The following is a 26,898-nucleotide window of genomic DNA, read 5'->3' as shown; positions in this document are numbered from 1 at the left end:
TGGCCGGCACTGTCCATCCGGCCCGAGCGCCCCGGCTTTCGGGGCCGCTGAGTGGCCCTCGATGGTCCACACCCTCGAAGAGGCCCCGCCCCCGGGATTAGGGGCCGGGGCGGGTTCTGGAACGCTCAGACGCCGCGCGGGGAGGGGATTGGTCCGGGCTCGTCCTCCGTGCGTCTCCTCGCCGTTCTCCGGACACCTGCTCGCTCCTTGGTGTCCGGCGGTGTGCGGATCTTCCTGCCACACTGCCCGCTTTCTCCCGGTTCGCAGAGCTGGGCCGTCCCATCCCCGCACCCAAACCGGAGCCCGCTTGGCGCCGCTGAACCGTTGCGGGGCGAGATGAGCGCGGACTCGGCGGCCGGGGCACCCCTGCCCCGGCTCTGCTGCCTAGAGAAGGGTCCCAACGGCTACGGCTTCCATCTGCACGGGGAGAAGGGCAAGCTGGGCCAGTACATCCGGCTGGTGGAGCCGGGCTCGCCGGCCGAGAAGGCGGGGCTGCTGGCCGGGGACCGGCTGGTGGAGGTGAACGGCGAGAACGTGGAGAAGGAGACCCACCAGCAGGTGGTGAGCCGCATCCGCGCCGCGCTCAACGCCGTGCGCCTGCTGGTGGTCGACTCGGAGACGGACGAGCAGTTCAAGAAACTCGGTGTCCAGATCCGGGGGGAGATGCTGCGGGCCCAGCCGGGGCAGGCCAAGCCACCGGCGGCCACCGAAGCTCAGGGGGTTGGCGGCAGAGACGAGCTGCACGAGGCAAACAAGAGCCCCCCGGAGCGGGTGAGTGCGCGCCGGGGCCGGGATTAGGGGTGCAGGGGGAAGACCCGGGCGCCCCTACAGCCCCGCCAGCGGCGGGGTGTCTAAGGGGAAGGAGACTGCTTCCGCCCGGCGCCCCTGCTGTTTCCAGACTGCCGCGGGGCTGCTTCCCACGACCCCATCCCCCTCCGCAGAGCTCGGCGGGGAGCCAGGGTACCTTATCCTTAGTTCTGCTGGGGGCTGCCCTCGTGCCTCGGAAACCCCTTCCTGTTCTTCCGTGGAGTCCTGTCCCCCTGTCCCGAGCCCACGGCCCCTGTGGGTGGGTTCCTGTGCGGTGTTGAAAGGCGAGTGTATCCTGTCTTCAGAAAGTAAGCGGAGTAGGAAGCGGGTGTGTGCCCAGTCCCGTGCGCGGATGGGGAGGAGGTGGCCCTTCCCCCCGCCAGCCCGCCGGCCGGCCCGGTGTGTATATTAACCTCAACCCGCTGGACTTCATCCTCCGGGAGCCCAGGGTGACTCCGGAGAAACAGGGAGGAAGCCCCGTGGTCTCAGGGCGCCGTGTGGGGGTGGGGCGCGTGGAGGAGGCGCGGAGGCGTCTGGGGGTGGTGTCTCTGCCACCCAGGAGGATTTATGAGTCTCAGGAATGTGAGGAGTAAGCGCAAGCTTGTATCAGGCCGCAGAGGGAGGACCTTGGAGGGGGGGGAGATGGCTGGGGGAGGGCGCGAGCAGCGGCCCGCGGAGCTTCCTGCCGTGGACAGGTGGTCCTTCCTGACCTCGTTCACTCTCCTGCCCGCACAGCTAGCAGGCTGGTTGCTTTTTGCCGGCGCTCCAAACAGTCCCAGCTGGGACCAGCTGCAGGCGCGCTGCAGCTGGTAAAACAGGAGCTGCTGCGCGTCCTGAGAGCCACGCGCGGTGCAAGTGGTGGGGAGAGGCACCTGAGGGGCCGGTGTGGCACGGCCTTCTCTGGAACCAGGAGGATCCTACCTGGACAGAGAAAGGGCCCGGTTCAGCATGAAGGTGGAGACTGAGAGGCCCAACTCGTTGGGTGGGAGTGAAGGAAGTGAGGTCACCAAGAACACTGTCCAGCCGGAATTGGGTGCCAGGAGTGCCAGGGCCGCCAGGCTCCTGCTTCCTGCCACTGCCAAGCTGGCAGAGGCTAAGGTTATGGGGTGAGGTGGGTCAGAGCACCCCTGATAAGGGGGGAAGCCAGGGATCTGGAACTCGATGACCTCTGGCCCCAGGAAGAAATTGGTCCTGAACTTTGTGCTGAGGGGAGGATTTACCATCCGCCTCCCCGTTTTCATTCCTAGGCTCCGGCTCATCAGGCCCCTCCCCCACCCATCGAAGTCTCAGCTCCTTCCTGGGCTCTATTGGTTTTGCTGCTGGTGCAGGGGGTCTGGGGAGGGGGCGGGGAGGATGGAGGGGCGGGGCTCACCTGGAAGCCTGCACGGCCCAGCTCCCGCACAAGCCTTTTGAGATACCCAAGAACCCGGCTTATACACACACACAGTCCTTGGTGAAGTGGCCCCTACATCTGCGGGCCAGCGGAACCACCTTAGGCAGGGATCCTGGGGACACCAGGCAAGTCAGTTCTGCTCTCTAAAATGAGGGCATTGGCCAAGTGGCACCTACCTTCTCACTGCGATAAAAAAAAAGATTTATTTGTATTGCAAAGTCAGGTATACAAGGAGGAGAGACAGAAAAATCTTCCATCTGTTGACTCACTCCCCAAGCAGCCACAACGGCAGGGACTGAGCTGAGCTGAGTTGAACTGAAGCCAGGAGCCACGAGCCTCTTCCAGATCTCCCATGCAGGCACAGGGTCCCAAGGCTTTGAGTTGTCCTCAACAGCTTTCCCAGGCCACAAGCAGGGAGTTGGAGGGCAAGTGGGGCTGCCGGGATTAGAACTGTCACCCACATGGGACCCTGGCATGTTCAAGGTGAAGACTTTAGCCACTAGGTTACCGCACCGGGTCCTGAATTGAGCTCCTTTATGAGGCTTGAATGCACCCCCTACCCCATCCCCTGCTCCAGGTAATCAACCCCTTAAACTGTAGTAAGAGCCACCCAATGCTGAAAATCCTGCTGGTAGAAGATCCCCTGTGCCAGGGTGATGAGGGTGACCCGCTTTGCATTGGGAGGGCATACCTTTCCTCTACACAGCATCTAGTTGAGGTCTGAATGTGCTTGCAGCAGCCAGGCTGTTCCATTTCCATCCCCAGTTCTCAGAAATGCAGAAGGGGCCGTGTGGGAGCCCTGGCCTGGGAAGACCAGGCATGGTGAGCGGTGACCAGGCAGCCGGCACTTGGCAGAGCAGTAAAGTTGCTGCTTGAGACGCCCATCTGAGTGGCTGGTTCGAGTCCCAGCTGCTGTGCACCAGATCCCAGCCTACTACTAACGCATACATACTCTGGGGGTCAGCAAGTGATAGAGCAGGTGACCCGGGTCCCGGCCTCTCGCGGGAGAGACCCTGCTTCAGCCGGTCTGGCCCCGGCTCTTCCTGGCGCTGGAGAATAAATCACCCAAGCCAATGTAGATGCAGGATCTCTATGTGGGTCTCTCTGTGTCGCTCTGCCTTTCAAAGAAAAAAAAAAGCCACAGGGCAGAGCATGAGGCTGCCTGGCCGCTGGCCACCAAGTGAGCGGTCTGGTCTTTCTGGGCCAGGAGGGGGTGTGCTGTGGTTGGCCTTTGTTCATTCCAGTGCTCTGCTGCTGTACGTTTCCCCCTACCCCGTGCCCAGGTCCGCTTCTCTGCTGGTCACTGACAAAGACCTGAACCCTTGTTCTTGGGGCTTGACCCCTGGGCAGGCCCGAACCAGCTCAGCCGCACTAGCCTGGCTGTCTGGAGTTGGGTCATCTTTGTAAGCATCAACTTCCTCTTGTGTAAACCGTGGGTAGCAGCAGCCACCTCCCAAAGCTGTCTGGATTGCGTGAGGGTGAGTGTGCAGTGAGTGCCCAGCCAGCAAGGGTTCCTCAGCATTTGGATTAACAAGGGACTCACAGGGGCAGGTGTTTGGCACAGCGGGTGAATTGCCACTTGGGTCAGCCGCATTCCCTGTCTGGTGTGAGTTCCAGCTCCTCTGCTTCCTAGCCAGTTTCCTGCTACTGCACATCCTGGGAAGCAGCCGCTGATGGCTCAGGGACCTCGGTCCCCACAGGGGTGACCATTGTGGACGACAGGTTCATCAGCTGCCACTGGGGGTGCCACGTTGGTGTGCTGGTTTGAGTCTATCCAGCTGCCTGCTAAGGGGCCTGGGAGGCAGACAGTGATGACTCAGGTATCTGAGTTCCTGCTACTCATGTGGGTGACCCTGCTGGGGCTTTTGACTCTTGGCTTCAGCCTGGGTTAGTCCCAGCTGTTGTAGCCATTGGGAGAGTAAGCCAACAGCAGGTGGAGGATCCGTCTCTCTTACTCTGCCTTTCAAATATGTCCTTTTTTTTTTTTTTTTTTCAAGAGAGACACCCAGATTGAGTGCCCGGCTCTTGGCTCCTGCCTGGCCTAGCCCTGGCTGTTCAGGAGCATCTGATGGGTAAACCAGTCACTGGCAGATCTCCATCGCTCTGCCTTTACAATGAAAGGAGAAAAAGTCAATAAAAAAACTAGCTCAGTGGTCATTGCACCTGGTCCCATGGGGCAGTGAGTGCTCTGTGCCTCTCTGCTGGTGGGGCAATGGCTGGGCCTGGTTCTTAGGCAGTGCTCAGTGAGTGGTTGCTGCTATTCTCTGCAGTCCCAGGGCCCCTGGAGGTGTGGCCACCTACTCCCACCACCCCAAGAATCTGAACTCGGCTCCAGCAAGCTAGGCCCACCTTCCCCTCCCTCTGATGCCCTACCCTCCGAGACTTCTCCAGTTGGCGGTGTCTGCAGGTGCTGCTCGGGTCACTCACCTCCACAGCACCTTGGCAGATTCAGCTCTTCTTCTCTCCTGCTCTTTGTCCTTGTATCTTTTTTAGTATTATCATCTGTAACTTTATTATTTATCTGCTTGTTCACTCCCTAAATGCCCATACCAGCTGGAGCCAGTTCAGGGCTGAGGCAGATGGAAGGAGCCAGGAACTCGGTCCAGGACTCCCACCTGGACTGCAAGCACCCATGGGCCTGAGCCATCGCTGCTGCCTCCCAGGATCTGCATGTGGCAGGAAGCTAGAGTCTGGAGTCGGACCCGGGTGCTCCAGTGCAGGACTTGGGTGTCTTAACCAGAGGCTTAACTTCAAGGCCAGGAACCCGCCCCATGTCTTATCTTTTTATCACTCGGAACACGCAATATTTTAGTCATATGTCCCTGACCGCCGCCACCACCTCTCCTTCATGGTAAGCCCTAAGGGTCATGACCGCGGTTTATTTGTGTTTATATCCCGAGCTCTGTGCCTGGCACGTGGTAGGGAGGTGCTCAATAAATATTTTTGAATTAATGGGGGAATTACTGCCAGCCATAAGGAACCTTTGTCCCTGCTCATCTCCATCCAGGGCCAGCACATCTGGGCTTGTTTGTGCCACCGACACACCCAGAGATTGGCATTCCAGATAAACCTCTCCCTCCTCTTTCCTGCCTGCTGGCAGCTTCCATTTGAAGATTAGGCAGGCAGGGTCTAGGCCTCGGGTTGAGCCAGATCAGTGTTTGGAGCCCAGCACTGCCCGTTGTTGGCTCCAGGTCTCTGGGAGTTCCTTGGTCAGGCAAGCCTCAACTTCCACGTCTATGAAATGGGGCTGTGGGAACCCCTCCCCTAGTGGGGTTGCTGGGCAGATGTGATGAGATGATAGGGGTGACAGCTTGAAGGAGCTCGTGCCTGCCACTGCTCTGACCACAGGGGCAGAAACAGCAGCATCACCCCTGTAGTTAGGTGGAGGGGTGGTGCAATTAGCTGGCAGCCTACCAGCCTCTTTCCCAGAGTGGGGGCACCTGTGTCCGACCTACCAGGCTGGAGTTTGGCAAGGTGCAAGTGTTTGGATTCAAGATGCAGGGACTATAAGACAGATGGTGCTGGTTCCTACTTGTCTGTTGTTAACTTTCTCCACTGGCAAATCAAGATAATCCCTGATTCTCTCCTTCAAGCTCTTGTTCAGCTAACTCAGTCATCCTATAGCCGATTCTCTTAGAGGGTACTGGACAACCTTCTCCTGCCCCCCCCCCCCACCTTCCAACTTTTCCAGGGACCCTGGGAAAGATGAGGGAGCACATTGATAAGAACAAGGGCTGGCACTGTGGCGCAGGAGGTGAAGCTGCAGCCTGCAGTGCTGGCATCCTGTATGATGATTGCCTGTTTGAGTCCCAGCTGCTCCACTTCCAGTCAGCCCCCTGCAAGTGCACCTGGGAAGGTAGCAGAAGCTGGCCCAAGTGCTTGGATCCCGGGGACCTACATAGGAGACCCGGATGGAGTCCCAGGCGCTTGGTCTTGGTCTGACCCAGACCTGACTTGTTAACCGCTATTTGGGGGAGTGAACCACCAGGCAGATGGAAGATCTCTCTCTGTCTCCTCATCTCTCTATAACTGTGCCATAAAATAATAAAAATTGAAAAGTTCTGCCAGTCGACATTCAGAGTAACGCAATTTTCACAGTGCGCAGTCACACACCTAGCATTGCTCGGGCTGCTAAGGATCCATACATCTGTGATAAAACGACTCCCTAGGATTCAGTACAACACTTCCGGACAGTGGCTACCTGTCCTGGAGGAGCGGAGGGGAAGGAGAACTCATCTGGGGCAAACCATGTGGGCATCCAATACATTTTATTTTTAATTTTTTTTAAGATTTATTTTTATTTTTATTGGAAAGGTGGATATACAGAGAGGAGGAGAGACAGAAAGATCTTCGTCCGATGGTTCACTCCCCAAGTGAGCGCAACGGCTGGAGCTGAGCCAATCCAGAGCCAGGAGCTAGGAGCTCTTCCGGGTCTCCCACACAGGTACAGGGTCCCTAGGATTTGGGCCGTCCTCAACTGCTGTCCCAGGCCACAAGCAGGGAGCTGGATGGGAAGCAGGGCCGCCAGGATCAGAACTGGCAGCCACACGGATCCCGGCACATGCAAGGCGAGGACTTTAACCACTACGCTATCGCGCTGGGCCCATCCAATACATTTTTACAGTATTAATTAAAAAGAAAAAGAGAGAGAGAGATCATCTAAGGTTGTGGGGCTTGCAAGGCCTCTTCCCAAGGAGCGAGCAGGTCTCTGGGTGGTCCCAACACCAGGCATTCTCTGCCACTGAAGACTCAGTAACTCTGCCCGGGAAAGGAAACTGCCAGCTGTTCCTAGTAGGTGTCGATGCGCCTGTCAATCTGCCAGCCAGTGTGATTTCGTTTTCTCTGTTTTATAAGCTCTTGGTCAGTGTTCAACACACAAAAGCTGTCGTGTGTGCCTGGGAATGAACCTGTGCCTTGGTTCACGTGCCCACCCACGTGGCAGATGTTAGCGCCTTTCTGCACGTGTGTAGACTGAGGCTGTGGAAAGCCCCCTCCGGCCCCAGCCACAGCGGGAATCCCTGGGGCTGCATCAGGCATGGGCTTGGAGGGCCCACAAGGGCCATCACACTGGCTTTAACTTAACCTGCAGGAACCAGCTTCCAGACGAAGATTCTTTTATCTCCTCGGCCCGGACAGACGCCATGGGGCATCTGTTCTCTGTACCTAGTGACGGACAGTTGGCGAGATGGAGTCCTGCCCCTGCCCTGGGAAGGGGTGGGGTGGGGTGGGGTGGGGTGGGTGGGAGGGTGAAGGTGAGGTTGTATTCAGCATGCAGCAAATGCCTACTCAGTCCAGGTGAGGGCAGAACCCTGACCTCTCAGACGTAAAAGCTGGACCCTCGTGTCCTGCCTGTGGCAAGGTCATGGATACCTGATCCCAACCACAGACACAGGACGTGGGGGTTAGGAGAGCGCATGGCCATGGCCAGGAGAGAAGCCGCTGCCTCTGTGCCTTACCGGGTGGCAGCCACTGGCCACTGGGGGTCGTGAGCCCCTGGACAGTGCTGGTCCCAAGGGAGAGCTGGGATGTGAGTGTCCAACCTGGATATTCCTTGTTGGAAAAGCCTGAAACCGTTAGTGTTTTGGGTTTCCAGGTTTTCTCAAATTTTGGAGTTTTTGCATTTAGTACATGAGATACCTTCACAATTGATTTGTTTTATGCGCATACATTTCAAAGATTTATTGGGAACAGCACCACTGCAGGTGTAGTGGATAAAGCTGCCGCCTTTCATGCTGGCTCCCATGGGACATCAGTTGAAGTCTTGGCTGGCTGTTCCACTTCTGGTCCAGTTCCCTGCTATTGCACCTGGAAAAGCAGTAAAGGATGGCCCAAGTACGTTGGGCCTGTGCTGTCCGCACGGGAGACCTGGAAAACACTCCTGGCTTTGGCCTACTCTAGCCCATGCCATTATAGCCATGTGGGAAGTAAACCAATAAATGAAGCACTCCGTCTCGCTTTCTTTATTTTTCCTTTATAATGTGGCTTCTAGGAAATGTTAAAATTCCGAACGGGCTGTCAGGTCCAAGTTTACATTCTGCCTGTGTGTTTTTGAGCCAGCTACTCCATCTCCTTAAACTCGAGTCCCTGCAGCTGTGAGGCAGGGCTTAACAATCACCGTGGTCGCAGGGTCAGAGAAAATAACACCTAAAGCCACCAGCACAGGCCCTGGGACATAGCAAGCATGCAGTCAGTGACAGCATGGAGTCCCAGTGTCACCAGCTCCCTTAAGGGCCTCGGGCAGCCTCTCAGGACAGCCCAGTGCAATGGGAGGGGGGCGGGAGGAGGGGTGTTGGTGGAGCACTTGCTAGGCAGGCTGAGTGTAAGGCAAGGGCCGCCAGCCCTGAGTGCTGTCCGGCCGGGCAGTAGCCCAGGTTCCAGCCTGCCCCGTCCCAAGCCTGCCCATCTCTGAGGAGGCCTGAGCCAAGCTGCACCACAGTGGGTCTCTGGTTGGCACTGGAGGCACGGCCAGCCTGGCTCGGGTCCCTGAGTCCCGGGTATACAGGAGCTAAGACTGGCTATGCCCCAACCCTTCCCCTCACTGCCCTGCTACAGGAAAGAACCTCTTCCCACTCAGAACACGAAGTGCAAGATCAAGGATTCTGGGAGTAGCATCCTTTGGTTCCAAGGAAGGAGTTCAGCGTTCCTCAGGCTGCAGAGATGCGGGGCTGGGCAAGGGGTCCTGAAGGGCACCTGGAAGACACCAGGGCGTGGGGGCACTGGCCGCCCAGCCTCTTGTCCTTCACCCAGGGCAAGGAGAGGACACCATCTCAGCTCAGAGTTCCAGAGTTGGCCATGTGTGCAGAACCGCCCCCCACCCAGGCCAGCATGTCCCAGCTTGCCCCAAGGACAGGGTCCTGTCGCTCAATGACGCCCCAGGCAGGGCCAGCTCTCTCCATCTGGTTTGCTTGAGGAGCCAATGCTAGACCCAAGCCTGTGTTCCCAGAATCCCCGGAACAAACCATGCCTGCTCCCAGAGTGGCCTGGGCTTATAACCCCAACATATCCTCAGATGCCACACGCCCTGGGCTGCTCCCTGCCCTGTCCCCTCCTCCTGTTGTCCAAGCTGATTTCCATGTGTGGTGAAGAAGACAGAGCCACAGCATTCTTGTTTGCATCACCTGGAGCCCAGGGTTGAGGCCGGGCTAGGGAAGGGAGAAGGCGGTCACTTCTGATGTCCCCTTGCCGTTCTAGTGGTCTTCCTGCTCCTCCAGCCTGTGTCCCAGGGCTGCCTGCCAGCTGGAAGCATGCAAGCGGCCAGGCTTTCTAGAGGCCCCATTCCCAAGGCATCCGCCAGGGAGAGGCTGAACACCACGGGGCGTTGGCCCCCAGCCACAGCAGCCTGCCTTCTACCCCCGCCCCTCCCCCAAGGAGCAGCAGGGCGCGGGCCTGGACCTGCTCCTGCTCCCCGGAGACGTCACCAGGATTAGGGTATCGACTTTCCTGGCTTTCCAGGTGGCTGCTGGTGGCGCCTATTGAATTCCGTGCCCGCTGTCCGCTCCCTGGGATGCGTGGGTGGAGGTGATGGGGCGGCCACTTGGGCTGGGGCTGGGCTCCCAGGGAGGAGGAGGGCTGAGGTGGCAGAAGGGCCGTGGGGAAGGGCTGGAAGCAGCTGTGCCAGCAGGGTGGGCCCGGCCTGCCTGATCCCTGGGCACATCTGGATTGTGACCCCTTCCTCCCCAGATGCTCTGAATGCCTTGGTTCCCCTTGATACCCTCCTACTCCCATTGCCCTGGGCCCTTCCGAGGCTGGCACCCAACAGGGAGTCCCTTGGAGCTCCTCCGACCCACACACCAAGCTCAAGATGACCCAGACTTAGTCCCCATACCTATCCTCCTGTCTTCCAGGGTAGGTTCAAACCCTGCCCCAGCCAGGGTGAGCTGGCCCAGGGGACTCTTGTAGCTGCAGCCTCCGCCCAGGCTGGAATGGGCCACTTGCCCAGTTGAGTCGGCTGGGACACCTGGGTGGCTTCTCCCGGTAACATGGAAAACCCTTTGTCCCCATGTCCGAGAAGGGTCATGTAGGTGTCTGAATGCGGGCAACTTCCTAGGCTTCCTGTCCCAACATCCTGAAGTCTACAAAGAGTCCCCCAGCAGGTTCTGGGATGGGGATGGGACTGAGCCCCTTGGCATGGGTTCCCCTTGCCCCTCGCCACTGCCTCTCGTAGCTTGGTGGGCCTTGGACTTTGAAAACATGTCACCTTTAGTGACACTTCTTGGCCCAGAAGGCAGCACCATGGGGGTGGGGGGTCAGTCAGCATAGCCCTAGTGACCAGGAAGTAGCCAAGGCCACCTGCACCCCTTTCCCCAGCCCAGGCGTGTTAGCTGCCTATCTCCCATGTGACTCCCACCAAGCCTTATCCTTCAGTTCAGTCTGTAGCACTGGCTGAGAGGCCTAGGTACCCAGAAGCAAGGTGGTATTTCGTCAGCTCCCAGGCCGCCTCCCCCTACCAAGACTGTAAGCCCTCTGTGGCCCAGCTCTGCCAGGGCCTCAGCTCTCAGTGGGCTGCCCCGTTCTGAACATGAATCCCTGAGTACCAGTGCACCGTGTGGCTGGCAGAGCGTGGGTCCCAGGGCAGGCCCAGGGTGGCCTCAAGCTGTAGGTCATCAGACTTTGGGCTCCCCGGCTCTGAGCCTGTTTGTCTACCCCCAAGGATCCGTGGCTCTGTGGTCCAGGGAAGGTGCTCTGGGGCTGTCCTCTGGGCGGCAAAGGGCCAGCCAGGTCGCCCAGCCCAGGTGGCCAAGGCAGAAAGCTGAGCCTGTCTTGGTGGTGGCAACTGGTCAGACCTGTTCCTGCTGCCCGGGCCGGCCCGGGGAGGGCCTTGGCTGGCAGCTTTGCTGAGGGATTAGCTGGAGGAGAGAAGAGCTTCTTGGTATAAGCCCAGAATCTGATCAGGATCTTGGAGGGCCCTGGGGGGGGGGGGTGTCCTGCTGTGGGGAATGGGACGCCAGCTCTGCCTGCCCTGGTGTCCGCCTTGGCATCCGGGGCAGTGGACACCGCCTTTTCACAGCTCACTTGGTTACCTTTGTCTCTGTGGTTGTCTGGGGCAAGGTGCCCTTAACCCAGGTTTGGGTCAGTGGCAGCCAGGGAACGGCCGCTCCACACCCCGCACTGAACTGACATCCTGAAATACAGGCAAGACAAAGCCTCCTAGCAACCAGACAGAATCCCCTCAGCACCTCCAGTGAGCAGCAGGGACGGGGGTTGGAGGGGGGAAAGGCCCTAGCAGGTGGCAGCCACTCTGTGGGGCCCCCAAGTCCCCCTCTGCCTCACTTCCCACCCTCCCCTGCTTTCTGCACTGGGGGCTTGGGTTTCATAGCAGCTGGGTCCCCCCTCCCCCCACACCTGCCTCACTTCTTGGCCTAAGACCACCATGCGTTGACACGAACAACAGGTGTAGCATAGGTGTGCGTAAAGATTTGGCGGTCAGAGTTTCCCACACTTGTTCACCATCTCACTGGGCATCACCGTGGGCCTGGAAGGCAGGTGGCAGCAAGACTAGCCTAACCATGAGGAACTGAGGCTGTGGGAAGGAAACAACTCCCAGGTCACGCACTGAGCAAACAGGGCAGCTGGAACCCTGACCGGCGCCTGTGTCCCGCCAGCGTCCCATGCTGGCTGCTCATGTGCCTGTTGGTGACCCAAGGCCGCTGTCTGGGCCAGCAGAACTCCCCAGGCTGTCGGGGTGGTAGGGGCAGTCCCTCTGCTCTGCTTGGTCCCACAGCTTGCTTTCCCCAGCCTCTCCCCCTGGGGGTTCCCTAGGGCTGCCTGGGGTCTCTCTCTGTCATGGTTATCCCCAAACCTGGAGATCCTAAGATGGCCCTGCCTGGCGGGACCCCTCCGTGTACTGCTCACCACATCACTGTCCTCCCTGCGCCCCCGACTTGGCCGTGGCCTTGGTGGGGCTGAGATAAGGGTTTACTGTAAACTGCTGACCGCTTTCAGTAAACGGGCCCACACATTCCTCAAGGACCCAGCTGGGCCCATGACGGGGATGCTCCATTCCCTCACCCAGAAGGGCCAGGGTGAGCCGAGGAGGAAGAGAGCTGAAGTAAGCTGCCAGGCACAGACCATCAGGAGGGGAGGGCTGTGGAGGCCAGCTTGGTCCCGCGCTAGGTTGGCGGCTCGGACAGGAGCAGCGTATCTGAAGCAGTTTTGCTGCAATGCGGGGCTGTACTGAGATTTCGGAAGACTCCTCGGGGGAGGCAGGAGCTGGCAGAGAACAGGAGACACAGGGTCTGGAGCTCATGGAATGGCCGTGACCCCCTCCTCTGTCTCCACAGCGTGAGCTCCGGCCTCGACTCTGTGCCATGAAGAAGGGTCCCAATGGCTATGGCTTCAACCTGCACAGCGACAAGACCCGGCCAGGCCAGTATATTCGAGCGGTGGACCCAGACTCTCCAGCCGAGGCCTCGGGACTCCGGGCCCAGGACCGCATTGTGGAGGTGACTTGATCACTTGCTTCCCCCAAACCCTTCCGGGCTTCTTCCTGCCTGCCTGACCACCATCTGTCAGGCTCATCCGCCACCAGGCAGTCCCCACAGCACCCCACTGAGGCTCTGAGCTTGCGCCGTCTCTTGCCAAGCTCACAGAGAGAGGCCACGGGGATCCAGTGCTTGGGCAGGTCCCGGAATCCCAGACCTTTGAGCCGGAGACCAGCTCGCTCTAAACTGCTCAGTTGACACGTGAGAAAGCCCAGGCCCCAGGAGGGAGTGGGCCCGCAGGCCTGGCCCTTCCCAGCTCTACAGCTGTGTTTACTTAGCCGTCCCCTCTGGATATTTCTTTGGCTTTTCCCACGTGTCCTGCCTCTCCCAGCTGACTGTCAAGTGGGAGGACCACTGGCCCCACCCAGGACCCTGATGGGGGGAGCTCCTTGTCCCCTCCCTTCCCCTCCCCCAAAGTGGGATCTGTGCCTGCAACCTGTGCCTGCAACCCGTGCCTTCCCTGCCCCACAGGTGAATGGAGTCTGTGTGGAAGGCAAACAGCACGGGGACGTGGTGTCTGCCATTAAGGCCGGTGGGGATGAGGCCAAGCTGCTGGTGGTGGACAAGGAGACCGATGAGTTCTTCAAAAAATGCAAAGTGATCCCATCTTCGGAGCACTTGAAGGGTGAGCTGGGTGACAAACTGACCGACAGCTGCTGGAGGCCTGGATGTACCCCCATGTCCATCAGGGGATGCCAGTCCAGAGATGGTTGCTAGGGGGAAGAACGGGACCCAGCAAGGGGAGAGGAAGCGGGGATTACCAACAGGCTTCTGTGAGTGGGTGCCCTGGCTTGCCGTGGTGAGAGCTGGGCACCACTGGGAGGTCTGGGCTGCAACTCCTGCACTATCTTGGGCCCCTGGTGATGCCAGGAAAGGGTTAACTCTTAGGGGGCCTCCAGCCTGTGCTGGTCAGATTAGAGTCCAATGACAGGGGCCCTCTGCCTCCCCCTCCCCCTTGTTGTCTTGGAAACTGTTGGCTCTGGAGAGCAGTGGGCCCCCCCTAAGTCCCTGGGCCCCTGCCTTTCCCTTCCCCCACAACCCCCTTTGCCAAGCCTGATACCTCCCCCTGCCCATGCTGAGCCAAACGGGGCAGGGCTACTTTGGCAGGGCAGGGAATGGGTTAAGCAGCCTCTGATCCCCGTTCTGGACTTTCTCCCTGGGAAGATGGCTCAGGGAATAAGGGTGCCTGGCGGGCCACACTGAGGCCGAAACCTTTGGACTTTGCCATGGGTGAGGCTTCTGTGAAGGTCAGGGTTCTGTGTGTAGGTAAAGGTCCACGTGACCCAAGCCCCAACCAAGGGGCTCTGGAGAGGAGGGTCCAATGCCCTCTGGCTCTGGGAAGTCTTTAAACACTCTGGGCCTGGGGGATGGGGCTCCATGTGCCCCAGCTTACGGAGATGAACCCCTTCTAGCACATGGTGAGGGGTTTTGCTGAGGCCCAGAGGCACTCATCTTGCTCTTGGGGACCCATCCCGGGGGCCCCATTAGGTCTCCAGAAGCTGGACCCTGCTCCTGCAGCCTGCCCCCTGGACATCCACAATGCCCACAGTGCCCTGCCAGCAGGCTGTGGGGGTCAGAAGCAGGGTCCCTGGCCGTGCCCTGGAGTGGGGACACGGGTGCCCAAGGATTGTCACCCGAGAGCTCAGAAGGCCCACCAGTGCCTGAAACTGGAACTGCCCCCACCCAGGAAGCCAGGTAGGGTAACTGCGGGCGTGCGCTGTCGCCAGGTTCCCATCGGCTAGGGGAGAGGCTGCTCAGGACATTGCCCCTTCACCTGCAGGCTGACAGGTAGGCCTTGGTGCCACTGTTCTTTGTGCTGAGGTAGGTCTTAACTCTAACCTGGGCTTACCAACAGCACTGGGCAAGCATTTGGGCCTGCCCCCAGCCTCCACTGGTGTGGAATCCCTGTTGCTGAGGCTCTGAAATCTGTAATGTTTAACCAGTTTCTTTCCCAAGTAGGAGCCGGGGAGCCAGCCTGGAATTTCAACCTCAGGGAGGACAATAGGTTTTCATACAGCTCAAATAACCCAAGAGCAGCTTGTGTTTTCTGAATGAAACGAAATGGAAAATAGCAGAACACTGCCCTGTCATATAGTTTTGTAATTCTTACATAATCTGCGTGTGCCAGGTTGTTAAGACAGGATCTGTAATTACTACGGGCTACAGACAAGGGCACTGGGCCTGATGATCCATCCCCATGCCCCTTGTCCTGCCTGCACTCCACACCGCCTTCCCCAAGGCTCTGGGCTCATCTCTGCTATCTCTCCTAGGTCCGTTGCCAGAGCCGTTCACCAATGGGGAAATACAGAAGGTAAGGACCCGTCCCCACAACTGCATCAGGTCGAGAGGCTGAAACCTTGGGTGCCTGGTCCCGGTTCCTCCCCGAGCTCCAAGCTGTGGACTAGCCAGTGTGCCCCTCAGTCAAGAGAGGGCACCCTGGCCATGCCCCTCTTGCAGCCTGCCATCCTGGTGACAGGTCCCTGCCTCCAGCACCCCACTGGACAGAGGCGGCCATTCTTCCCCCCAAGAACAGAGCTTCAGTGTCTGGCCGCGGGACGCTGGGGCCTCTGCTCCTCAGAGTCTGGGTTGGAAGAACAAAGCCCCTCCCCCATCCCCCCTTCAGGCAAGAGGAAGGGGGTGAGTGAGGCTGGGGGAGAGCCGGGCCCTGGGGCCAGCCCAAGCCTTGGAGGAACCCAGGAAGGGGGCTGGGTGCCAAGCAGATGCCCTCACCAAAGCCTCCACTCTGGGACCAGCCAACTGTGGCCACGGGGTGGGAACTCTGCAGGGCCTGCCACAAGGCGTCCCTTCCCCAGGGGCTTCTGCTGAGGGACCTAGCAGAGCAGGGTCCCTGTGTCCCTGATGGGAGTCTATAGAACTCTCCATCCACCCTGTTCCTTCAAGGCCCAGCCTGGCTTTCTGAGGTTCCTGGGGTTGAGTGGCCACAGAAGGTTCAAGGAGCACCCCATCCCATGTTTCCCATGCTGAGAGAGGAGTGCTAGAGTTCTAGGCAGCTTGGTCACTGGCCAAGAGGTGAGTTAGTACATAGTAGGGACCCAAGCAGGCAGTTGAGCTCTTGAATCTCCTGACGGTTGTGGCCCTGCAGCCCCTCCAAGTCCCAGGCTGGGCCGGCCCTGGGGGTGGACCGCTGCCCTCTGATCCTTGAAGGAATGTGAAAATGTAAATCCGCTACAGCCTAGAACTGGGGCGGGGTTCAGCCAGAGCGTCGGACCCCATCCCTCACCAGTGCACGCCCCCTCTCTGTACCAGGAGAACAGCTCTGAAGCACTGGCCCCAGGGACCTCTGAGAGCCCCCGGCCAACCCTGGCGAGGTCCACCTCCAGTGACACCAGTGAGGAGGTGAGCCGACCAACTGGGCAGGGGGCGGTGACTGTGTTCCTGGAGCCGATTTCCAGCCTGCCCTGGTGGTCACATGCTGAGCCACTTTCTGTTCTTATGACCTGGCTTGCCTGGGCACTACAGAGGCTGAGCACAGGGGAGCTTAGGGATCCGCTCAGCTTGCTGCTCCTCCACCGGCTCTACTCTGTTCTCTCAACAGCTGGCTTCCCAAGACAGCCCCAAGAGAGAGGACTCCACGGCACCCTCATCTACCTCCTCCTCCTCCGACCCCATCCTGGACTTCAACATCTCGCTGGCCGTGGCCAAAGAGAGGGCTCACCAGAAGCGCAGCAGCAAACGGGCCCCCCAGATGGACTGGAGCAAGAAAAATGAACTCTTCAGCAATCTCTGAACGCCCTGGCCACTCCCACCTCCCTTCCTGCTATCCCCCCACACACACCCCTGCCAGTTCCCCTCGAATCCACACACCAATCAGCACCAGCATCCTCCTCCTTGGCCATCTGATTTTTCTACTGAACTATTTGCTTCCCTGTCTTAGGGAAGGTGAATGTTCTGTCCCACCCAATCACACATCCCCGCTAGTGCCTCTCTCCCAGGCTGGCCAGGGATACCCTGCCTTGGGACATCACTGGGACCTGCTCTTGAGCCAGAATGGTGTGGGACCAGGCAGGTGGTCATCCTCCTTCATGACCTTGCACGGTGACCAAGGAACTCTGCGGCAGCCACAGCTTGCTGGGTGGGATGACCGCTGTCCTGGCAGCTGTGGCCTGTGCATCTTATTTTTGTTCGTTTGATTTTTTTTATTTTTTAAGGAGTGCATGTCACAGTTTAGAGGGATGCTCCTTTCCTTGATTAACAGTGATTTTCGTGGTTGTTGTATCCAGGGCATAGCAGCAGCCTAAGCCTTAAAACTTTCATCCTTGCTCTTCCTCCCCGTGGAGGCCGCACGCGTGGGGAGGGCTTGGCTAGCCCTGCCCAGCCCTGAGCCAGGCCCCTATTGTAAGGAAACTCCTTCAGAAATTAACTCATTCCTGTAAACGGCTCCCGTTTCCGTGTCTTCCTTTGGAGTTTTCTTTGCCCTGGGACCCCTTCTAGGTAGAACCGAGAAATGACAAGCCCCCACAGCCGCCCTGGGCTTACCCCCAGAAGTCTAGGCCCCCAAGTCTGGATGGCTTTGTGGCCTGGAGTCTGTGCAGAAGTCTGGGGGCGACCAGGACACCCACCACCACCACCACCATTCCCAAGTGTTTAGCTCAGGGCCACACAGGGCTGTAGGCGCTGCCAGGGGACCAGGGCCCCTTAAACAGGAATGTAGATCTAGGAAAGCAGGAGGGGCCTGGCTTCGTGTTTAGAACACTGGGAGGGGCCTTGAGAGCCCTGGACGCCTGAATCCCAGGATGGAGCAGACTCTGGAATGCAAGGACTGGGCTTTCCTCCTGCCCACAGCCAGTGGGGGCAGGACTCCCAGGAGCAGGCTGAGCCAGCACCAGATAATCTATCTTATCTGGCTGCGGACCTGATTGGAGGGCGGTTGCCCAGCAGTGCTGGGGAGGGTCCTGGGACAGGCAGTGTGGCCAGGTGTAGGAGAATGAACCTCACAGGGGTGACATGCCCTGGTCCAGCACAAGACCTGGGTCTCTTGTACCTGTTTCGCCGGAGGCCACCTGTGGGAGGTCTGCCAGAGTGACCTGGGAGAGCACAGGCTGCGGGGTCAGGAGGTTCCAGGGCAGCATAAAAGTTGGCTACAGGCTACTTCCTACCTGCCCCTCCAGGAAGCCCACTGGGAAAGTGGTGGACTGCTGGACTGAAGAGCAGCCAGTGTGCCAGCCAGCCCGCAGCCCCGGGCTGTAGAGAAGAGCCAGGCACTATCTTGTCATCTCTGCCGCTTGTCAGGGCTCAGATTCCGTGGACCCTTATCACAGCACTCATCGTCCCTGGGCCCTGCCTGGCTGGACCTGGCCTGCCCCCACCCCACCCTTGCCTTTACCCTTTGACCCCTAGTGGAGGTCCCCCGCCCCCAACAGGCAGAACAGGCCTAAGGCTTGTGCCACAGGGCTGTGGAGGGCCCCTCCCTGCTTCACCTGCAGGGTGTGGACACCTTGGTAGACCTTTGATCAATAAAATGGAAGACGCAGGTGGCTGAGGGGCCTCCTATCAACGGGGACAGGTTCCAGCAGCTGGCATGATGATGGGTCTCCAGGTCCCTGGCCAGGTTACCTAACTTGGTGGGACTGTTTCCCCCTTAACTTGAAAAATCATCCCACATAAATGGCCTTTTTTATCAGCCAGCCCACAGGGTATCCAGGCCTAGGGAACTCAGGGTGCTCTTCACTTGAGGGAGGGGAGACTCAGCCCACCCACCCACCCTGTAAGCAGGCTGGGTAGTCTGGCTAGGTTGACTGTGTGCCTGCACTGCCCCCTTGTGGCCTGGTAAGATGCTGCTGCCCCAGAGGCAGAGGGCGGGGGTGCCGGTGGGGAGGACATGTGAAGGGCAGACAGCCTTCCCCTGGATGGCCAGGTGACCCCTGTTTCCTCCTGTAGTCCCAGCATCCCAGGAGACCCATACTTCACCTGCAGGGGAACCCTCCAGCCTCAAAGAGCTGAATCCAAAACTCAACTCCTGTACACTATCAAGTGCTGGACATCCACCTCTGAGTCATGCAGGACACAAGGAGACTGGACCTGCACACAGGCCAAACATGAGAACCGAGAAAGGCTGGCCACGCCATGTGCTTTACTCTGACCAGTGAAGGAGACAGGCCTGTCCATTCCCCACAATGCCTTCACCCCTGCCCTCCCCGACTGCTCAGGATTCCTGGCGGCCACCCTGGGTTCCTGGAGTCTGAGTCAGTTTGGCCAGGAGGAAGGAGGGCACGACCCTGATGTGTTCAGCCACATTGCTGGCTGGTGCAGGAGTGCCAGAGACAGTTCGTTGAGTCCAGGAAGGTGATCCTAGTAGGACGTGGGCACAGAGCGTTCTGGCCCCGAAGGCCCCCATGGTTTCCACACAGGGCTCTAAGCTGTGGCAGAGGTGGCCCAGGTCAGCAGGACTCTGTCAACCTGTCCCGGTAGGATTTCTCTTCCACGTGGCTCGTCTGCTCCAGCAGCCACCGCTGTTGAGGCTCGCTCATGGTTAGCCTGAGTGTCACCTCCTGGAAGACGCTGCTCACAGCCACCTGTGCACCGGACAGAACAGGGCTCACAAAGGCACAGATGCCACAACAGCGTTCTAGCACCACTACAGCGAGGGCCTCTCCCGCCTGCTTACCTGCTCAAAGTGAAGTTTCCGGAACATCCGGAGACTCGGTTCATTTCCTTGTCCAATTTTAGCTTCAAACTTGGTCAGACCCAGCTTGGTCACTCCTCCCGGGGGTCAGAGAAAGGGGTAAGCAACAGGAATAAGCCTCCCCGCCCCCAACACCATGCGCCCCTCCTGGTTCAGGCTTCAGTGGGGTACCTGTCACCTGCCCCAACCCTAATGCGCTGGGCCACTCCCCACATCACCTGCTCAGAGGTGCTCACCGTACGACAACATCATGAGTGCAGCCTCAGTGCCCAGGCCCTTGCCCCTGGAGCTGGGCTCTAGGAGAGAGAACAGCAGCTGACGCCGGTGCCAGGCTCCAGCGTGCACCCCCAACATCCCCCTCAGTCCAACCATTCTGCGGCTGAGGAAGAGAGGTGCAGAGAAGGTCAAAGATACGCCCACAGGCCTCGTGGCATGCAATCTTGTGGGGAGCTGACCGCCACTAACTTCGGTCTGCTGCCTCGTGGAGACAGCTGGTAACCCCTCGGGGAAGCTGAGAAGCCCCTTGGTTGTGGGGGATCCCCAATCTGCCCCTAAGGAGGGGACACAGTGAATTTTAAAACCTTAATGTCAAACATTAGGGAATAAAGAATCCAGGAGTGAACCACCAGGCTAAAGGGGTGCCGTGGGGGTCGGTGTGCCCTGGCTATGGGCTGGGCTCCCATGTGGAGGGTCCTTTGCAGATGGCAGGCAGGGCCAGGCGGAACACACCTGCGATCATGACCTCCACCTCCCCCAGGGTGGGGTCTCCCGGGTCTGTGAGGAAGAGGTTCACGTCTCCCACCATGCAGCTCTCTTCGGCGGCAGCGGGCTGGGCCTGCCACTTTTCGGCATCCAGCACGATGAAGGTGCACTCTAGGAGGGAGGGTGGCAGCGGGATCACCTGCTGCCCCAGATCAGAGAGGTGAGGCTGGCATGGAGAGCTGGGGAGAGGACAGAAGGCTCAGCCAGCTTCAGTGGGCGGGAGAGCCCAGGGGTTTCTGGCACCTTCCAGGCTTTCCCTGACACTTCCATGGCCCTAGAAGGGCTGCAGCTGAGTTTAAGAAAGTGGAGTCAGGGCCCGGTGTCGTGGTCTAGCAGTTAAAGTCCTCGCCTTGAACGCACCAGGATCCCATATGGGCGCCGGTTCTAATCCTGGCAGCTCCACTTCCCATCCAGCTCCCTGTTGTTGCCTGGGAAAGCAGTCAAGGATGGCCCAAAGCTTTGGGACTCTGCACCCACATGGGAGACCCAGAAGAGGTTCCTGGTTCCCGGCTTCGGATAGGTGCAGTACCAGCCGTTGCAGTCACTTAGGAAGTGAATCGTCGGACAGAAGATTTTCCTCCCTGTCTCTCCTCCTCTCTGTATATCTGACTTTCCAATAAAAAAAAGAAAAAAAAAATCTTTAAAAAAAAAAAGAAAGTGGAGTCAGCCCTCCCACCCACAGCTCTCGGACTCACTGTCCGCGTCTTCCTGCCAGCTGCGCTGCATGGCGTACTCCTGCTCCAGGGTCAGCGGCTCCGAGGCGGTCAGACGCTGCAGCTCCTCAGACTGCATCCACTCGTGGTACCTGTACAATGGGACAGCCTTGGACATGGAGGGCCGGCTGAGAGGCCCATGTCTGGGGTCTTGCTAAGATGAAGCGATGGATGGCAGAGAAGGGCCCCTGAAGGTTCCCAGGAGCCCTAAAGGGAGGGACCTGCCAGCAGAGCGGCTCCATGTGCCTGGCTTCCCAGCTGGACTCAGGGGTCAGCACAGGGTAGCAGCCTACAGCAAACATTCCTGATTGCTGAGGGAAGGAAACAGGCAGCCGACCTCAGCCAAGGACAGGCCACTGGGAAAAACTGCATGTAGCACACCACCCCCACCCCCCACCATCCCCCCCACTAGCCATCTGCAAGCACCCCCACGGCTAAATGCTGTGTCAGCCTGAGTCCTAGGACAAGCCACAGTTAAGGCCCCAATAACCGAGCTCATTATTGACAGACACCAGGGGAATCTCCTAATGAGGCGTTATGCCAATTTCCCTCTTTTTTTTTTTTTTTTAAATTTATTCCTTTTCATTGGAAAGGCAGATTTATAGAGAGAAGGAAATATAAAGAGAATGATCTTCAGGCCACTGGTTCCCACTGCAACAGCTGAGAGCTGAGCTGACCCAAAGCCAGGAGCTTCTTCCGGGTCTCCCACGGGGTGCAGGGTCCCAAGGCTTTAGGCCATCCTCTGCTGCTTTCCCAGAAGCAGGGAGCCGGACGGGAAGTAGAAGAGCCAGGACACAAACCAGCACCCATATGGGATATCAGTGCGTGCAAGGCGAGGACTTAGCCACTGAGCCATTGTGCCAGGCCCTCCTTTTCTTTCTTACAAATATTTTACATAAAATAATTCCTGGTTGGTGTCTGCAACACCAGCATCCCATACAGGCACCTGTTCCAGTGCCAGGGCTGCTCCACGTCCAATCCAGCTCTCCGATAACGTGCCTGTGCAAGCAGCAGAGGCCTTGGGTCCCGGCCACCTACAGGGGAGCCCCGGGTGGAGTTCCAGGCTCTCCTGGCTTTGGCGTGGCCCTTAGGGTCACTTGGGGGGTAAAGCAGCAGATGGAAGACCTCTTTCCCTCTCTGTAACTCTCCCTTTCAGGTTAATGGATTTTTTTTTTAAAGACTTATTTATTTTATTACAAAGTCAGATATACAGAGAGGAGGAGAGACAGAGAGGAAGATCTTCCCTCCGATGTTTCACTCCCCAAGTGAGCCGCAACGGGCCGGTGCGTGGCGATCCGCGTGGGAGACCTGGAAGAGGTTCCAGGTTAATGGATCTTTTAAGGGAAAACAAAATCCGTGCAGCAAGGCCAAGGGGGGAGAAGTGGTCAGCTCCCTCCAGGGAAGTCCGGCCCTCCGTGTTGCCTGCTGTCTTTTCCCTTGGTGAGTCACTTCTCACTGTGGAGCCACGGAATGCAGGCTCAGGACAGCTGCCCGCCCTGGCTGACTCAGCCTGCCCACACAGCGGGCATTCGTTACCTGGGCACATGCTCCGCGGTGTAGGGCACCAGGACCACCTTCCTCCCCAACAGCAAGGTGTTCTGATTCAACCTCATTGGAACCAGCCTGCAAAGGCGCGGGGAGAGCGGATTTCAGGGACCCTGTCCGAGCTAGGCTCCCGCCCTTCTTCCCAACACCTCAGAAAGGTGAGCAGGGCTGGAAGGAAGAACAAATGATCCTTGGCCCGCATTTCAAGGAGGAGGCCAAGCCAGGCTGCTGTTTGTGCCCTGTTCCTTCTGTCCGCTCCAATGGTCATCGACTCCTCAACACCAAGTCATGAGGCTTATCTAGCCCCAAAGCTGCCATCACCTGACCTCCAACCAGGAACCGCAGCCCGGCCTTCCACCTGTTTGCAGCTCTCCTCTGCGCCCCCAACTCCAGTCTCCCTCATCCCTGAGTGCGGTAGGCAGATTCCTCCTCTTCGCCTGGCGCCAGCTACCCTCCCGGGCCCTCCCTAATCCCAGCCACCAAGTCCCGGAACTGCCAAACTCACACCCCAGGCCCCAGCCAACGAAAACGTCTCCAAACCCAGCGCGGCGCCACCCTTCCTTCGCAAGCGAGCCACGCTTCCCCGCCGGGCCCGCGGCCCCGGCCGCATGCGCGTGAGCGCGCACCCGCCCACTTCCGCCACGCAGACGGCGGCCGCGAGGTGTCCATCCCGGTCCGCCCCCGCCAGGGGCCCAATCCGCGCGCGGCCTTCCGCCCGGGGGTGTGCCCAGGAAGGAGGGCTCGCGCGCGGACGCCTGCGCGCTCTGGGCGCTGGTGCCGGTCAGCTGGCACCCGGCGCCGCACCGGCGGGGAGCGACGCGTGCAGCAGGTGTCGTGCAGGGTGGGGTGCGCCGGAGTGGGGCGCTGGGCTCGGGGCTCCTCCTGGAGTGAGAGGAGGCTCGGAGCAAGGCTCCTTCCGAAGAGAGGAAGATTTGAGGGTGGGGAACCCTTGGGCAAGTGACGGAGCGCAAAGTGGAGGCCCCGTTAATTAAAGAGAAGCTCTGGGACCAGGAGCTGGGTGGAGGGACTGTCCAGGGAGCGGACAGTTCCGGCGGGCACTGCCCTGTGTGAAGTGACAGTTCCCCGAATTCGGTGGGGGACACCGCGCACAGATGGGTGCGACGTGGCGGCTTTGGGCGCCCCAGAGAGATTGGGAGTCCGAGCCGCTGAGTTCCTCCTTGTGAGGCAGAGCGTCTCAGGTCTGTGATGTATCTTGGGGGCTCCCACAGTCTGATTGCAGAACAAGAGATGGAGGGGGGGAACCTACCGTGCTACCCTTGCCTCACAGTTTCTGGATCCCTCGGAAAGCTAAAGTCTGCTGCTCTTTCGTCCTAGGGAGCTGCCCCCTGCCCTGAGGACCCCTGTGGTGCAGCCCTCCTTGCGGAAATGGCGGGGGAAATCACGGACACCGGAGAGCTCTATTCCCCCTACGTGAGTTTTCCCTTCGCTCACCTCAGGGCTCCTGGGGTTTAGAGAGGCACCCTGCCTGCTAGGGACTAGCCGTGCCAGCTGCTGGGGTCAGCCCCAGGGACAGCAGGATTGGGGACCGGGGGTGGTGCTCCGTGGAGCTGCAGGTGCTGGCAGCTGCTGACCGGGCTCAGAAGTCGCGTCAGGTTTATCCCCTTTGTAGGGGCTCACCAGAGCGTTGACTCGCCTCCTCTTGTGATAGTCACCTCCCAGCTGCTACGGCTTGCTTGCTGTACTCCCCACGTGGACTGTGGCTGCAGTTTCACTCCTGTCAGCTGTTTGAAACTGCTTTGGTCTTTCGTGAAATCTTGTGAATCTTACACAACTTTTATGGTCTTGGATGGCGTAAGAGGCTTCCAATTGCGGTTTGGTTGTATCGGCAGTTAACACAATTAGGATGCATGATTTCTCCCCTCCTGGGCTCCATGTGATCCCTCACATCCCCGCACCCCTTACGCCCCTACTCCCACACGTGCTCACTTTATCTTCTGTGTGATGTCCGGCTGGTCCTGGTTGCTGTCTTTTAGGGCCCTCTGGCTGGCAGGGCTTAGCTAGAGGATAATCATGTTGCTACCATGTATCCCAGGCCCAGTTGCTCTGAGCAGCAGCAATCTTTCTAGAACTTACTGCCTGTGTCTCTTGGCAGCCTTTGCTACCGCTCCAGCTGTGACAGACAAGGAAGTACTTCTTAGGTCAGCGGGAAGGACTCTCTGCTTTCTTGAGTCTTCGACCTGTGAACTTCCTGGGCAGTGTGAGAGAGCCCCGTCCCACCCTGCGGTACACTAGGGAGAGGCTTTCGCAGCCGTAGAACAAGATGCATGGGGTCTCCCTCCTTGGAGTAGTGGTGTGCCAGCTGCTAGCCTCCTCATGTCAGCAGTGAAACATGCAAGCTGTCCCTGAAAGTCACCATGGTCCCTGTTTTTTCTTTCAACGTCCAAACTCAGGGATGAGGAACTGAGTCATCTTTATAACAGTTTGAGAGGAAGACGCTGGTATGGCCGCCGTGCTGGTGTTTCCCAGCTGTCCCAGTCACCATCCCGTTGTCAGCTTTGGCCCACGGGGGATGGCGCTGCTTCGACAGGCTCTGCTTTGCGTTCTTCATTTCCTGCATTTTTCCTTTTGTCCAGGGTCATTCCTGGGGCCAGCCGTGGGCATTTGCTATAAACCCATGTTCTTTTCTCTTGCTGGTGCAAGAGGGACGCAGGGAAAGATGAGCAGTGTTGGGGGTGATGCGGAAAGCCAGGGCTCAGAGGTGAGGTTATTAAACGGAAAGAATTAGGGCAAAGAGAGACCTCCCCCATCCACTGGTTCACTCCACAAGTGACCGCAGTTGTCAAGATTGGGCCAGGTGGAAGCCAGCAGCTGGGAACTCCAGCTGGAGCTTGCTTGTGGCTGCAGGGCCCGAGTGCCTAAGCCATCTCCTGCTGCTTTCCCAGGCACAGGAGTAGGAAGCAGGATCAGAGTAGGGCAACCGGGGTCTGAACCAGCGCTCATCTGGGGTACTGATGTTGAAAATGGTGCCGGCCCCAATGAAAATGAACCTTGATCACCCTGTGAGACCAGAGAAGGGCCCATATAGCCTCCAATGCACCCCGGAATTCCCCTGTAGGCCTGGCTTGGCACAGTGTGAGCAGATCCCTATTCTGGCTGCCTTGGAGAACCAAGGTACAAGACAGACCTTGGTAACAGTGCATCATCCCATGGTCATCCCCAGTCCAAGCCTTTGCTCGGCCATGGTCGCTCCATGCAAGCTGTGCTTGGCCCCAGGGTGCCCTGGGAGTTTGTAGCAGGCAGAGGAGCCTCGGGAGGCTCTCAAGGGTAGTGCTGCACATGGAAGCAGCAGACCTGTGTCCCCAGAGTGACATGGGGCCAGCAGTCTGGTTCCCCACATACAAGGAGCCAAATGGTTGTGTGCTCACAGGTACAGCGGCTTCGAGGTCCTCTGCTGTTCTGCTGCCCGGCGCCCACTGTGGCTGACTGCTGTTGTTTGTGAAGGAGTTGGTCCTTGCTTCAAAGCCCTGAATCCCAGTGCTGGCTGCCTCCTCTTTCCTTTCCCAATATCAGAGGGGGTGCTGTTGACAGACACTGGTGGCCCTGATTGGTGTGATATGGGTGACACTGCTGGGTGTGGGGGAAAGGGACAGTGCTTCTCTGAGCTTCCTGGGACACTAGGGCAGCAGTGAGCAGCACAGGGAGCAGGGTGTGCCTCCTGCGGTGGACTCCCAGAATTGGAGGAAGCTTGGTTACACCTTTAGGCTGAGGTCCCTTATGGAGTCTGCAGGGGGTCCTGACTCCTCTGCGCTCTGCCTCACCTGGTGACCAAGCAGTCACCTGACCAGTGGAAGAGCATGTCTTTTTCTCTGCTTCCTTCCCTACAGCTGCACCTGATCGGGTCCGTCACAGTTCACATTGCTTCCTGCCTCTAGGGACTGTTCTTAGGATCATTCCTTACCTTACTTCTTTACTGCAGCCGTCCTTCCAGGCCTACTGAGACCCCCTGAGGGTGACAAAGTCCTACATAATCCTACAGGACCTCAAGCCCATGCCAGGGGCACAGTGGTTGCTTTGGAGTTAAAACAACATCCACAAAGCAAGACAAAAGCATTTGCCTATTTCTGCTCCCATCTGCCTGTATTTTATTCTACGTTAACTTCTTTGTAGAGTTCCTAGAGTTTGCTTTTCATTAAGATGGGTTGGAAGCTTTTCTTGGGAGCATTAAAAAACACATATTTGGGCCTGGCGCGATGGCCTAGCGGCTAAGGTCCTTGCCTTGCATGCACCAGAATCCTATATGGGTGCCGGTTCGTGTCCTGACAGCTCCACTTCCCTTTCAGCTCCCTGCTTGTGGCCTGGGAAGGCAGTGGAGGATGGCCAAAGCCTTGGGACCCTGCATGGGAGACCCAGAAGAAGCTTCTGGCTCCTGGCTTCAGATCAGCTCAGCTTTAGCTGTTGTGGTCACTTGGGGAATGAGCCAGCAGAAAAAGATATTCCTATCTCTCCTTCTGTCTGTAAATCTGAATTTCCAATACAAATAATTTTTTTTCAAAAACCATGTTATTTATTTATTGGAAAGGCAACATTATAGAA

The 26,898-nt window shown here is 58.4% G+C and overlaps 3 protein-coding genes across 5 annotated transcripts in view; 2 read left to right on the top strand and 1 right to left on the bottom strand.

Annotated features, from left to right (window-relative positions):
* Window positions 1-101: 101 nt before the first annotated feature.
* NHERF1 (NHERF family PDZ scaffold protein 1) lies at window positions 102-17,077 on the top strand. Its single transcript, XM_004592939.4, has 6 exons — window positions 102-771; window positions 12,481-12,642; window positions 13,153-13,306; window positions 14,952-14,992; window positions 15,949-16,038; window positions 16,238-17,077. The coding sequence occupies exons 1-6, from the start codon at window positions 337-339 to the stop codon at window positions 16,427-16,429; spliced, it is 1,074 nt and encodes a 357-aa protein (XP_004592996.1). The 5' UTR covers window positions 102-336; the 3' UTR covers window positions 16,430-17,077.
* Window positions 17,078-18,774: 1,697 nt separating this feature from the next.
* On the bottom strand, window positions 18,775-22,953 carry NAT9 (N-acetyltransferase 9 (putative)). 3 transcript variants are annotated; one of them, XM_058675672.1, is made up of 7 exons: window positions 22,671-22,780; window positions 22,336-22,422; window positions 20,782-20,891; window positions 20,054-20,197; window positions 19,561-19,620; window positions 19,307-19,401; window positions 18,775-19,214 (listed from the first exon to the last, which is right to left on the bottom strand). In XM_058675672.1, exons 1-7 carry the CDS (start codon window positions 22,745-22,747, stop codon window positions 19,080-19,082), a joined length of 708 nt encoding a protein of 235 aa, XP_058531655.1. In that variant the 5' UTR covers window positions 22,748-22,780; the 3' UTR covers window positions 18,775-19,079. The 3 variants fall into 3 exon arrangements, with proteins under 3 accessions (XP_058531655.1, XP_004592995.1, XP_058531656.1); XM_004592938.4 differs by having other exon boundaries at window positions 22,666-22,771; XM_058675673.1 differs by lacking the exon at window positions 22,671-22,780 and adding an exon at window positions 22,850-22,953 and having other exon boundaries at window positions 18,777-19,214.
* Window positions 22,954-23,065: 112 nt separating this feature from the next.
* Window positions 23,066-26,898, top strand: part of TMEM104 (transmembrane protein 104) — a 47,287-nt gene continuing 43,454 nt past the window's right edge. Inside the window, exons 1-2 of the mRNA XM_058675619.1 lie at window positions 23,066-23,173; window positions 23,680-23,775. Of these exons, the coding sequence (XP_058531602.1) occupies window positions 23,731-23,775 (45 nt within the window). The 5' untranslated portion in view covers window positions 23,066-23,173; window positions 23,680-23,730. The remainder of the gene's footprint in view (window positions 23,174-23,679; window positions 23,776-26,898) is intronic.

The sequence above is a fragment of the Ochotona princeps genome, chromosome 17 (genome assembly GCF_030435755.1).
Source record: "Ochotona princeps isolate mOchPri1 chromosome 17, mOchPri1.hap1, whole genome shotgun sequence".
NCBI classification, from domain to species: Eukaryota; Metazoa; Chordata; class Mammalia; order Lagomorpha; family Ochotonidae; genus Ochotona; species Ochotona princeps.
The sequence above is the reverse complement of the archived record's forward strand: the minus strand, read 5'-3'. Positions and strand labels throughout refer to the sequence as shown.

Excerpts from the sequence above, each read along its gene's own strand:
- NHERF1 (XM_004592939.4), top strand. The coding sequence starts at position 337 with ATGAGCGCGGACTCGGCGGCCGGGGCACCCCTGCCCCGGCTCTGCTGC. Across the intron at positions 772-12,480 it reads ACAAGAGCCCCCCGGAGCGG|CGTGAGCTCCGGCCTCGACT; the intron begins GTGAGTGCGCGC and ends CTGTCTCCACAG. Across the intron at positions 14,993-15,948 it reads CCAATGGGGAAATACAGAAG|GAGAACAGCTCTGAAGCACT; the intron begins GTAAGGACCCGT and ends TCTCTGTACCAG.
- NAT9 (XM_058675672.1), bottom strand. The coding sequence starts at position 22,747 with ATGAGGGAGACTGGAGTTGGGGGCGCAGAGGAGAGCTGCAAACAGGTG. Across the intron at positions 20,892-22,335 it reads ACCGCGGAGCATGTGCCCAG|GTACCACGAGTGGATGCAGT; the intron begins GTAACGAATGCC and ends CCCATTGTACAG. Across the intron at positions 20,198-20,781 it reads CTGGCAGGAAGACGCGGACA|AGTGCACCTTCATCGTGCTG; the intron begins GTGAGTCCGAGA and ends CCTCCCTCCTAG.